A 12,048-nucleotide genomic window follows, 5' to 3' on the forward strand; every position below is an offset into this window, starting at 1 on the left:
CCAGCAGAGCTGGTGCAGGGTGGGACCTCTGTGCCACAGCAAAGCTAGTACAGGAGGGACCTCTGTGCCCCAGCAGAGCTGGTGCAGGATGGGACCTCTCTGCCCCAGCAGAGCTAGGGCATGATGGGACCTCTGTGCCATAGCAGAGCTGGTGCAGGAGGGACCTCTGTGCCACAGCAGAGCTGGTACAGGACGGGTGACAAGAAAAGCCCCCTGCAGAGTTTCCTCAGCACTGCCGCCCCAGTGACCCCAGAACAGTCATGAGCGCACACCTCTCCTCTGCTCAGAGCCTTGTATGGATTTTCATCTCGCTCGGAGTGAAAGTCCAGATCTTTCCAGCGGTCTGGGACCTGCTGCCTTTCCCCCTTTAGCTCTCCCCAGCCTTCCTCCTGCACATTCACTGTTGCTTCTTGGTCACATCAAGCATGCCGTCCCCTCCATGCCACTGCACCTGCTGTCCCCCGCCCCCCAGGTCTCCGTGGCCCTTCCCTCACGCACCTCGGGCCTCCGTCAGTGTCACATCCACAGTGAGGCCTCCTCTGATACCCCGCCGGAGACGGTAACACACATTCTCCCGTCCAGCCCTGCCCATCCCCTCGCTGACTTATTCCACTGCCTAGCAGCTCACTACCCCTGACCTGCTCTGCAGCGGCACGCTCCTGGTACCTCTGTAATCTGGAAAGAATGTGTGCTCAGCAGATCAGGGCCCTGGAAAAACCCCTGCTCCTTCTCCTGGCATGCCGTGAGCAAGCCTTCAGTAAACAACTGTTTAAAGAGCAGACAGGTTCAACTGCCGATTCACAGGCAGAGAAACTGAGGATCGGGAGGTCCCTGCGCCTTTTGGGCTTTGGTCCTGTGGTGAGACAGAGCAGAACCCCGTCGGAAACCCTTGCTTCTCACTGCCCAGTCCTGCATCGTCCTCACTGCCCATGCTGCTTTTAGACTTCCTGGAGACGTTTCCATGGCAGTCATTAGCTACTAACTTGTCTTCTTCCCCCCAGTTCCAACCAGAGACTTCCATTCCTTCCTTACCTTTATCTCTGTGATGAGTGTTTCATCTTCTGGCACAGCAGGGTCTATAGCAATGAGGACGCCCTCGTAGCCATTGGCGTTCAGCTGAACCAAGGAAGTTCTGGACCCTTGCAGCAGGTGTAGGACCAAGAGGAGGACAGAGCTGAAGAAACCCATCCTCCCTCTTGAGTCGTTCCGGCCCAGGGCTGGCTTGTTCAAGAGGCTTTTCTTTCTCACCCCTCTCTTTCTCTCCCTCTCCCCCTCTCTTTATGAGTATGTATGTATATATTTTATCAATGTTGGCTGATTATGGGGTATTGACTGCACAAAGGTCAGTGTTGTATCTGTGGGAGAATACTTGGGTTCCAGGAACACAGTGGTTTCATTGCATGTTACTGTAAAAATGGCCAAGAAACATGCTAGAAATAAGATTTTTTTCATAAAACAATTTATGTCTTTTCTTATTGGGATACATTTTCAATACTTTATACTTCTGGTTAATTTTCTGAGTATAGACAAATGCTTAGTACTTTCCGTAGCAAGCTGTGTGAAAATTAATAAAAATTCGTAATGAAATTGATAGAAACAGAAATGACAGTGGTGTTCCTCAATTTTACAACGTGGTTTTACTGGTAAATTATCTACCGAGAGTATACATATTGGATCATTATGTAAGACTCTTCCACGTAAATAATACCAAATTGTGTAATTTGGCTTAGAGACTGAAATGAAAAAAACAATTTTTAATTGAAGTATAGTTGATTTACAACACTGTGTTAGTTTCAGATGTACCGCATAGTGATTCAGTGTTTTTTTCAGATTAGATTCCACTTTAGGTTATGACAGGATAATGGGTGTACTCTCCTGTGCTCTATAGTGTATCCTTACTGCTTACCTTTTCATATACAGTTATTTGTATCTGTTAATCCCATAACCCTAGTTTGTCCCTCTCCCCTCTCTCTCCCCTTTGGTAACCACAAGTTTATTTTCCGTTTCTAAGTCTGTTTCTGTTTCATGTTATACTAATTTGCATTATTTTTTAGATTTCACATATAAATGATATATCATATTTGTCTGCCTGAATTACTTCAAAAAGTATAGTATTTTCTAGGTCCATCAATGTTGCTGCACATGGCATTATTTCATTATTTTTAACAGCTGAGTAATATTCCGTTATGTGTGTGTATACACACATGCACACACACATTCTACATCTTTTTAAAATTTCTTTATTTTAATTTTTGTTAAAGAATAGTTGATTTGCAATGTTGTGCCACTTTCTACCTTATACTAAAGTGACTCAGTCATACATATATTCATTCTTTTTTTAAAATATTATTTTCCATGATGGTCCCTTCCAGGAGATTGTATATGTACTATGTCTTCTTAATCCAGTTGTCTGTTGATGGGCACTTGGGTTTCTTCCGTGTCTTTCATACTATTTTCCTTGGTGGCTGCACCAAATTACATTTGCGCCAACAGTGTAGGAGGGTTCCCTTTTCTCCACTTCCTCTCTGATATTTGTTATTTGTAGACTTTTTGGTGATGGGCATCCTGACCAATGTGAGATGATACCTCATTGTGGTTTTGATTTATGTTTCCCTGATGACTAATGATGCTGAGCATCCTCTCACATATCTGTTAGCTATCTGGATGTCTTTTTTGGAAAAATGTCTATTCAAGTCCTCTGGCCTGTTTTTGTCTTTTTTTTTTTTTCTTTTAGGGCTGCACCCCTGGCATATGGAAGTTCCCAGGATAGGGGTCAAAAATCATCAGAGCTACAGCTGCTAGCCTATGCCACAGCCACAGCAATGCTAGATCTGAGCCTCATCTGTGACTACACCACAGCTCACGGCAATGCCAGATCTTTAACCCACTGAGTGAGGCCAAGGATCAATGGATCCACAGTGTGGATACTAAAAATAGATACTCTTGGGTTTACAACCCACTGAGCCACAGTGGGAACTGCCAATTTTTTTTTGCATTTTTTTATACTGAGTGTACAAACTGTTCGTATATCTTGAATATATCCTTATTGGTCATACCCCTTGAAAATACTTTCTCCCATTTTGCAGGCTATCTTTTTATTGTGTTGATGGTTTCCTTTGCTATGCAAAAGCTTTTAAGTTTAATTAAACCCTATTTTAAAATTTTTGTTTTCATTTCTTTTGACTTAGGAGACTAATCAAAGAAAATGTTGTTATGATTTATGTAAAAGAATATTTTGCCTGTTCTAGGAGTTTTATGCTTTTTGGTCTTACATTTAGGTCTTTAAACCAGTTTGAGTTTATTTTTGTATATAATGTGTGGGATGTTCTAATCTCATTGTTTTACATGGGGCCATCTGGTCTTCACAGCACTGCTTGTTGAAGAGATTGTCTTCTCCATTGTATATTCTTGCCTCCATTGTTATAAGTTAATTGAGCATGGATACATGGGTTTATTTCTGGGCTCTCCGTGCTGTTCCATTGATCCATGTTTTTGTGCTAGTACCATGCTGTGTTGATTATGGTATCTTTGTAGTAAAGCCTGTAGTCTGGGAGGGTTATACTTCAAGCTTTGTTCTTTTTTCTCAGGATTGTTTTAGCAGTTCAAGATCTTTTGTGTTTCTATCTAAATTTTTGGATTCTTCATTATAGGTTTTTTTCCTAACCAAAAAGTGTCCTTGGTATTTTGATTAAATTGTAGGTTTCTTTGGATAATATATCCATTTAAGTAATATGAATTATTCCAATCCAAGAGCATGGAATACCTTTCCATTTCTTTGAATCATCTTCAGTTTCCTTTATCAAAGTTTTATAATTTTCAGAGTATAGTTCTTCCACCTCTTTGATTAAGTTTATTGCTTGGTATTTTATTCTTTTCAATGCAATTTAAATGGAATTGGACCCTTGCTTTCTCTTTCTTCTGTTTCATTATTAATGTTTAGAACAGCAACATTTTTCTGTATATTAGTCTTGTATCATGTTACCCTGCTGATTTTTTATTTAATTCTACTAGTTTTGGGATGGAGTCTATACAGTTCTTTATATGAAGTATCATATCATCACAAATAGGGATGGTTTCACCTTTTCTAATTTGATTACTTTCATATTTTTTTCTTATCTGATTGCTCTGACCAGAACTTCCAATACTATGCTAAATAGAAGCAATAAGAGTGGGTGTCATTGTCTTGTTTCTGAATTTAACAGCAGATCTTTCAGCTTTTCACCATTTATTATTATGTCGGCTATGGGCTTGTTATAAATGGCCTGTATTATGTTGAGATATGTTTCCCATATACACACTCTGATGAGAATTTTTATCACGAACAGATGTTGAATGCTTTTCCTGTATCTATTAAGATTATCATGTATTTTTTTGTCCTTTTTAAAAATTAATGTGGGGAGTTCCCATTGTGGCTCAGCAGGTTAGGAACCTGACTAGTTAGTATCCATGAGGATGCAGGTTTGATCCCTTGCCTTGCCCAGTGGGTTAAGGATCTGTGTTGCCATGAGCAGTGGTGTAGGTTGCAGACATGGCTTGGATCCCACGTTGCTGTGGCTGTGGCTGTGGTGTGGACCAGTAGCTACAACTTCAATTTATCCCCTAGCCTGGGAACTTCCATGTGCCACAGGTGCAGCCCTAAAAAGGAAAAAAAAATTAATGTGGTATATCACATTGATTGATGTGCATATGTTGAACCAACACTGTGACTCTAGAATAAATCTTTGTCATGAGGTATGATGATTTTTATATATTGTTGAGTTTCGTTTGCTAATATTTTTTGGAGGATTTTTGCACCTGTAGTCAACAAAGATAATTTTGGCCTGTTAATTTTGTTTTTTGTAGTGTCTTTGTCTGGTTTTGGTATCTGGGTAATGGTTACCTTGTGGAATGAATTTGGGATCTCTTCACTTTAAGAATAGTTTGAGAAGGTTGGGCATAAGTTCTTCTTTATGTGTTTGGTAGACTACCCCAGTGAAGCTGTGTGGGCTGGGACTTCTGTTTGTAGGAAGTTTATTTATTTATTTTCTCTGTTTTTTTCCTTGTCTCTTTTTATTTTTATTTATTTTTTCTTTTTTAAGTGGCTGCACCTGTAGCATAGGGAAGTTCCCGAGCCAGGGGTTGAGCCACAGCCACTGTAGAAGCAACACTGAGTAGTTAAGCTGCAAGCCACATAGGAAGTCTGTAGGAAGCTTTTTAAAATTACAAATTCTATTATACTTCTGGTGATTGGTCTTTCAAATTATCTGCTTCTTCTTCACTCAGTGTCGGCAGGCTGTATGTTTCTAGAAATTTGGCCATTTTTTCTATTTTCAAATACGTTTGTTGGCATATAACTTTCACAGTATTCTCTTATGATATTTTGTATCTCTGTGATATCAGTTGTTGCCTCTTTCACTTTTTATTTTGTTTATTTGAGTCTTCTCCCTGTTCTTCTTTGTGAGCCTGGGTGAATGGTAATCAGTTTTTTTTTTTAACCTTTTCAAAAATAAATATCTCCTGGTCATTGGCATTTTCTATTGGTTTTATTTGTTTTTGTTGTTGTTTTTTATCTCCTAAGTGAAAGAATTATAAAGGCTTTGGTAAAATAAGGAAGATAGGATAGAATTGAATTATTAGAATGAATTAAAAAATCCCATCCAGTGAAGAAATAATAGAAAATTTATTTTACAATTTTTGTTTTATAAATACTATGAAAACCTATAACATTGTTATGCGTTGACACGAACATAAAAAAATACAGTAGTTTGCTGGTTATCATAGTTTCTAGTTCCCTTTGAAAGTGATCTGCACCACTGTTGATACCCACTCGTAACTCCTTCAGTATTTCATGACCTCCTTTTTGAACTCGGTGTCTGTTAGACTGCAGAGGTCCATTTCATTGTTTGCTCCCTCAGAGTAATTCTCCTGTTCTTTTACCTGGGAATGGTTCCTGTGCGTCGTCATTTTGCTTATATTTTTCTTATTCTGTGAGCTTAGGGAAAACAAATATCTACTATAGTCTTGGTGGGCTATTTATATGCCTGAGCTTCCCTTGTGAGGCCTTACTGTTTTTTTTGTGATGTAAGGGCTGCTCTAGGTTTGGATGCTTGCTCTATCTTTCCTCAGGTTGTACAGGCTGTTATCTCCTTGATAGGGGGTGTGCAGGTGGCAATAGCAGGTCATGTGTGTTCCCCAGGGGTGAGGGCAACAAGTGGCGCTTGGTTGCAGGGCCCTCAGTGGTGATGACCCCTGGGGTGTTGAAGGCCACAGGGGGTTCCTGCTCATGGGACACTCAGTGGTGGTTGGCCACGCCCACCTCAGGACTCCAAGATGGGGCTCCCATCCCCATAGCCCATGGAAGAGGAACCCAGACACCGGAAGAAGCCCACAGGTGCACAGAGAAGGAAATTCCCCAGGCAGTCCCTCCTCCCCCTCCCCAACCATGGCACCTTGCTTCTTCTGCAGACCCAGGCCTCCTCCTGTGCTCCCCTGGCTGTGGTGCACTGCTCCCCGGCCCTTAGGCTGCCTTTTTAAAAAATTATTTCTCAAATGAATTTATCACATCTGTAGTTGTATATTGATCATCACAATCTGATTTCACATGATTTCCATCCCACAACCCAAGCACATCCCCCCACCCCTCAAACTGTCTCCTCCGAAGACCATAAGTTTTTCAGTATCTGTGAGTCAGCATCTGTTCTGCAAAGAAGTTCTGTCTGTCCTTTTTTCAGATTCCACATGTCAGTGAAAGCATTTGATGCTGGTGTCTCATAGTATGGCTGACCTCACTTAGCATGATAATTTCTAGGTCCATCCATGTTGCTAAAAATGCTGGTATTTCACTCCTTTTAATGGCTGAGTAATATTCCCTGGTGTATATGTACCACATCTTCTCAATCCACTCCTCTGTCGATGGACATTTAGGTTGTTTCCATGTCTTGGCTATTGCAAATAGTGTTGCAATGAACATTGGAGTACATGTGTTTTGCGAGTCGTGGTTTTCTCTGGATCGATGCCCAGGAGTGGAATTGCTGGATCAAATGGTCGTCCTATGTTTGGTTTTCTGAGGCATCTCCATACTGTTTTCCACAGTGGTTGCACCAATTTTCAATCCCACCAACAGCATACTAGGGTTCCTTTTTCTCCACACCCTTTCTAGCACTTCTTGTTGATAGACTTTTGGATGATGGCCATTCTGGCTGGTGTAAGGTGGTACCTCATCATGGCTTTGATTTGCACTTCTCTAATAATAAGTGATGTTGAACATCTTTTCGTGTGTTTTTTGGCCACCCATGTGTCTTCTTTGGAGAACTGTCTATTTAGATCTTCTGCCGATTTTTGGATGGGGTTGTTTGTTTTTTAGTGTGGAGCTGCAGAAGGTGTTTATAAATTTTGGAGATGAATCCCTTGTCCGTTGACTCACTTGCAAAGATTTTCTCCCATTCTGTGGGTTGTCTTTTCGTTTTGTTTAGGGTTTCCTTTGCTGTGCAGAAACTTTGAAGTTTGATTAGGTCCCATTTGTTTATTTTTGTTTTTATTGTCAATACTCTAAGAGGTGGATCTGAGAAGATGTTGCTGTCGTTTATGTCAGAGAGTGTTTGGCCTATGTTTTCCTCTAAGAGTTTGATAGTGTCTGGTCTTCTATCTAGGTGTTTAATCCATTTGGAGTTTGTTTTTGTGTATGGTGTTAGGGAGTGTTCTAATTTCATTCTTTTGCATGTGGCTGTCCAGTTTTCCCAGCACCACTTATTGAAGAAGCTCTCCTTTCTCCATTGTATATTCTTGCCTCCTTTGTTATAGAATAGTTGGCTGTAGGTGTGTGGGTTGAATTCTGGGCTTTCTATCCTGTTCCACTAATCTCTATTTCTGTCTTTCTGCCAGTACCATATGGTTTTGATGACTGTTGCATTGTGGTATAGTCTGAAGTCTGGGAGCCTGATTCCTCCAGCTCCATTTTTCTTTTTCAGGATGTCTCTGGCTATTCTGGGTCTTTTGTGCTTCCAAACAAACTTTAAAATATTTTGTTTGAGTTCTGTGAAAAATGTCCTTGGTAATTTGATAGGGATTGCATTGAATCTGTAGATTGCCTTAGGTAGTATAGTCATTTTGATAATATTAACTCTTCCAATGCCTGAGCATGGTATCTCTTTCCATCTATTTGTGTCATCTTTGATTTCTTTCATCAGTGGCTTATAGTTTTCAGAGTACAAGTCTTTTGTCTCTAGGTAGGTTTACTCCTAGGTATTTTATTCTTTTGGATGCACTGGTAAATGAGATTGCTTCCCTAATTTCTCTTTAAGATCTTTCATTGTTAGTGTATAGAAATGCCGTCGATTTCTGTGTATTAATTTTGTATCCTGCGACTTTGCCAAATTCGTGGATGAGCTCTAACAGTTTTCTGGTAGAGTCTTTAGGGTTCTCTAGGTATAGTATCCTGTCATCTGCAAATAGTGATAGTTTTCCTTCTCCCCTTCCAATTTGGGTTCCTTTGATCTCTTTTACTTCTCTGATTGCTGTGGCTAGGACTTCCAGAACTATGTTGAAGAGTAGTAGCGAGAGTGGACATCCTTGTCTTATTCCTGATCTCAGCAGGAGTCCTTTCAGCTTTTCACCATTGAGAATGATGTTCGCTGTGGGTTTGCTATATATGGCCTTTATTATGTTGAGGTAGGTTCCTGCTATGCCCACTTTCTGATGGGTTTTTATCAGAAATGGGTGTTGGATTTTGTCAAAGGCTTTTTCTGCGTCTATTGAGAGGATCATATGGTTTTTATTCTTCAGTTTGTTAATGTGGTATATCACACTGATGTATTTGCAGATCTTGGAAAATTCTTGCATCCTTGAGATAAATCCCTCTTAGTCATGGTGTATGATCCCTTAGTATCTTGTTGGATTCAGCTTGCTAGTATTTTGTTGAGGATTTTTGTATCGATGTTCATCAGTGAAATTGGCCTGTAGTTTTCTTTTTTTGTGTTATCTTTGTCTGATTTTGGTATCGGGGTGATGGTAGCCTCATAGAATGAGTTTGGGATTATCCCTTCCTCTGCAATTTTTTGAAATAGTTTCAGAAGGAGAGGTGTTAGCTCTTCTCTAAATGTTTGATAGAATTTGCCTGTGAAGCCATCTGGTCCTGGACTTTTGTTTGTTGTAAGTTTTTTAATCACAGTTTCAATTTCAGTTCTGGTGATGGGTCCCTTCATCTTTTCTATTTCATCTTGGTTTCGTCTTGGAAGATTGTACTTTTCTAAGAGTTTGTCCATTTCTTCTAGGTTTTCCATTTTATTGGCATATAGTTGCATATAGTAGTCTCTTATGATCCTTTGTATTTCTGTATGTCTGTTGTTACTTCTCCGTTTTCATTTCTAATTTTATTGATTTGCATCCTCTCTTTTTTTTTGATAAGTTTGGCTAAGTGTTTATCAATTTTGTTGATCTTTTCAAAGAACCAGCTTTTTGTTTCATTGATCTTTTCTATGGTTTTCTTTGCTTCTATTTCATTGATTTCTGTTCTGATCTTTATGATTCCTTTCCTTCTATTAACTTTAGATCTTGTCTATTCTTCTCTCTCAAGCTGCTTTAGATGTAAAGTTAGCTTGTTTATTTGGGCTTTTTCTTGTTTCCTGAGGTGGGCTTGTATTGCTATAAACATTCCTCTTAGAATGGCTTTTGATGCATCCCAAAGGTTTTGGAGTGTCATATCTTTGTTGTCATTTGCTTATAGGTATTTTTAAATTTCCTCTTTGATTTCTTCAGTGATCCATTGGTTGTTTAGTAGCATGTTGTCGAGTCTCCACGTGTTTGTGTTTTTTGCTGTTTTTTCCTTGTTGTTGATTTCCAGTCATACAGCGTTGTGGTCAGAAAAGATGCTTGATATGATTTCAATTTTCTTAAAGTTATCAAGGTGGATTTGTAGGCCAGGATGTGATCAATCTTAGAGAATATTCCATGTGCACTTGAGAAGAATGTGTATTCTGTTGCTTTTGGATGGAATGTCCTATAAATATCTATTAAGTCCATCTGGTCTAATGCTTCATTCAGGGCCTGTGTTTCCTTATTGATTTTCTGGCTGGATGATCTGTCCATTGCTGTAAGTGGGGTGTTAATGTCCCCCACTATTATTGTGTTATTGTCAATTTGTCCTTTTAAGGTTGTTATCTGTCGCCTTATATATTGTGGTGAACCTGTGTTGGGTGTGTAGATATTTAAAATTGTTATATCTTCTTCTTGGATTGATCCTTTGATCATTATGTAATGTCCTTCTTTGTCCCTTAAAATATTCTTCCTTTTTAAGTCTATTTTTTCTGTTATGAGTATTGCTTACTCTGGCTTTCTTTTGGTCCCTGTTTGCATGGAATATTTTCTTCCATCCTCTCACTTTCAATTTGTATGTGTCCCTAGAAGTGAAGTGGGTCTCTTGAAGACAGCACATATATGGGTCTTGTTTTTTATCCATTCAGCCAGTCTGTGTCTTTTGGTTGGGGCATTTAGTCCATTAATATTTAGGGTAATTATTGATATGTATGTTCTTATTGCCATTTTATTAATTGCTTTGGATTTGTTTTTGTTGCTCTTTTTTCTTCCCTTCTTTTCTTGTTCTCTCTTCTTCTGGTTTGATGACTATCTTTAGTGTTGTATTTGAGTTTATTTTTCTTAGTTGTTTGTGTATCAATTGTAGATTTTTGGTTTGCAGTTATTCTGAGGTTTTGATATAAGAGTCTATATGTATATGAGATTGTTTTATGTTGTTGTTCTCTTAATTGCAAGTTCATCTCAAGTGTTCTGCATTTGTACCCACCTCTTCTCATGCTTTCTGAATTTGGTGGGATAATTGTGCAGGCATGATTTCTTATCGTTACTGCATGTGTATATATATATATATATATATATGTATATATATATATACCTTTACTGGTGAGCCTTATTATTTGTGGTATTTTTTGTTTCCTGTTGCTGAGTTTTCTTTTCTGCCTAGAGAAGTTCCTTTAGTATTTGTTGTAAGGCTGGTTTAATGTTGCTGAATTCTCTCAGCTTTTGCTTATCTGTGAAGGTTTTGATTTCGCCGTCAAATCTGAATGAGAGGGAGTTCCCGTAGTGGCTCAGTGGTTAGTGAATCTGACTAGGAACCATGAGGTTGTGGGTTCGATCCCTGGCCTTGATCAGTGGGTTAAGGATCTGGCATTGCTGTGAGCTGTGGTGTGGGTCGAAGATGCAGCTTGGATCCCATGCTGCCTGTGGCTCTGGCCTAGGGCGGCGGCTACAGCTCTGATTAGACCCCTAGCCTGGGAACGTCCATATGCCATGGGAGCTTCTCAAGAAAAGGCAAAAAGACAAAAAAAAAAATCTGAATGAGAGCCTTGCTGGGTAAAGTAATCTTGGTTGGAGGTTTTTTCCTTTCATCACGTTAAGTATATCATGCCACTCCCTTCTGGACTGCAGAGTTTCTGCTGAAAAATCTGCCAATGACCTTATTGGGGTTCCCTTGTATGTTATTTGTTTCTTTTCCCTAACTGCTTTCAAGATTTTCTCTTTGTCTTTAATTTTGGTCAGTTTGATTAATATGTGTCTCAGTGTATTCCTCCTTGGGTTTATTTATATGGTACTCGTTGTGCTTCCTGGATTTGAGTGAGTGGTTCCTTTCCCATGTTAGGGAATTTTTTGGCTATTATCTCTTGGAATATTTTTTCTGTCTCCTTCTCTCTCTCTTCTCCTTCTGGCACCCCTATAATACAGATGTTGGTGCATTTCACGTTGTCCCAGAGTTCTCTGAGACTCTCTTCATTTGTTTCCAATCTTTTTTCTCTTTTCTGTTCTGCATCTGTAATTTCCACTTATCTGTCCTCCACCTCGCTTATTCGTTCTTCTGCCTCCTGTATTCTGCTGTTAGCTGCTTCTAGTGAGTTTTTTATTTCAGTTATTGTATTTTGCATCTCTTCTTGTTTAAGTTTTATATCTTGTATCTCTTTGGTCAGTGTTTCCTGTAAGTTATCCATCTTTGCCTCCAGTTTATTTGCAATGTCTTGCATCATCTTCAGCATCAACAGTCTAAAGTCTTTTCCTGGAGGCTGAGAA

The 12,048-nt window shown here is 39.4% G+C and overlaps 2 protein-coding genes across 2 annotated transcripts in view; one reads left to right on the forward strand and one right to left on the reverse strand.

Annotated features, from left to right (window-relative positions):
* Positions 1-1,188, reverse strand: part of LOC125130048 (calcium-activated chloride channel regulator 4-like) — a 42,385-nt gene extending 41,197 nt beyond the window's left edge. The window contains exon 1 of the mRNA XM_047785406.1: positions 1,033-1,188. Coding sequence (XP_047641362.1) covers positions 1,033-1,188 — 156 coding nt within the window. The remainder of the gene's footprint in view (positions 1-1,032) is intronic.
* ODF2L (outer dense fiber of sperm tails 2 like) overlaps positions 1-12,048 on the forward strand; it is a 362,976-nt gene that overhangs the window by 136,036 nt on the left and 214,892 nt on the right. The gene's annotated exons all lie outside the window — the stretch shown is intronic.

The sequence above is a fragment of the Phacochoerus africanus genome, chromosome 6, assembly GCF_016906955.1.
Source record: "Phacochoerus africanus isolate WHEZ1 chromosome 6, ROS_Pafr_v1, whole genome shotgun sequence".
NCBI lineage: Eukaryota > Metazoa > Chordata > Mammalia > Artiodactyla > Suidae > Phacochoerus > Phacochoerus africanus.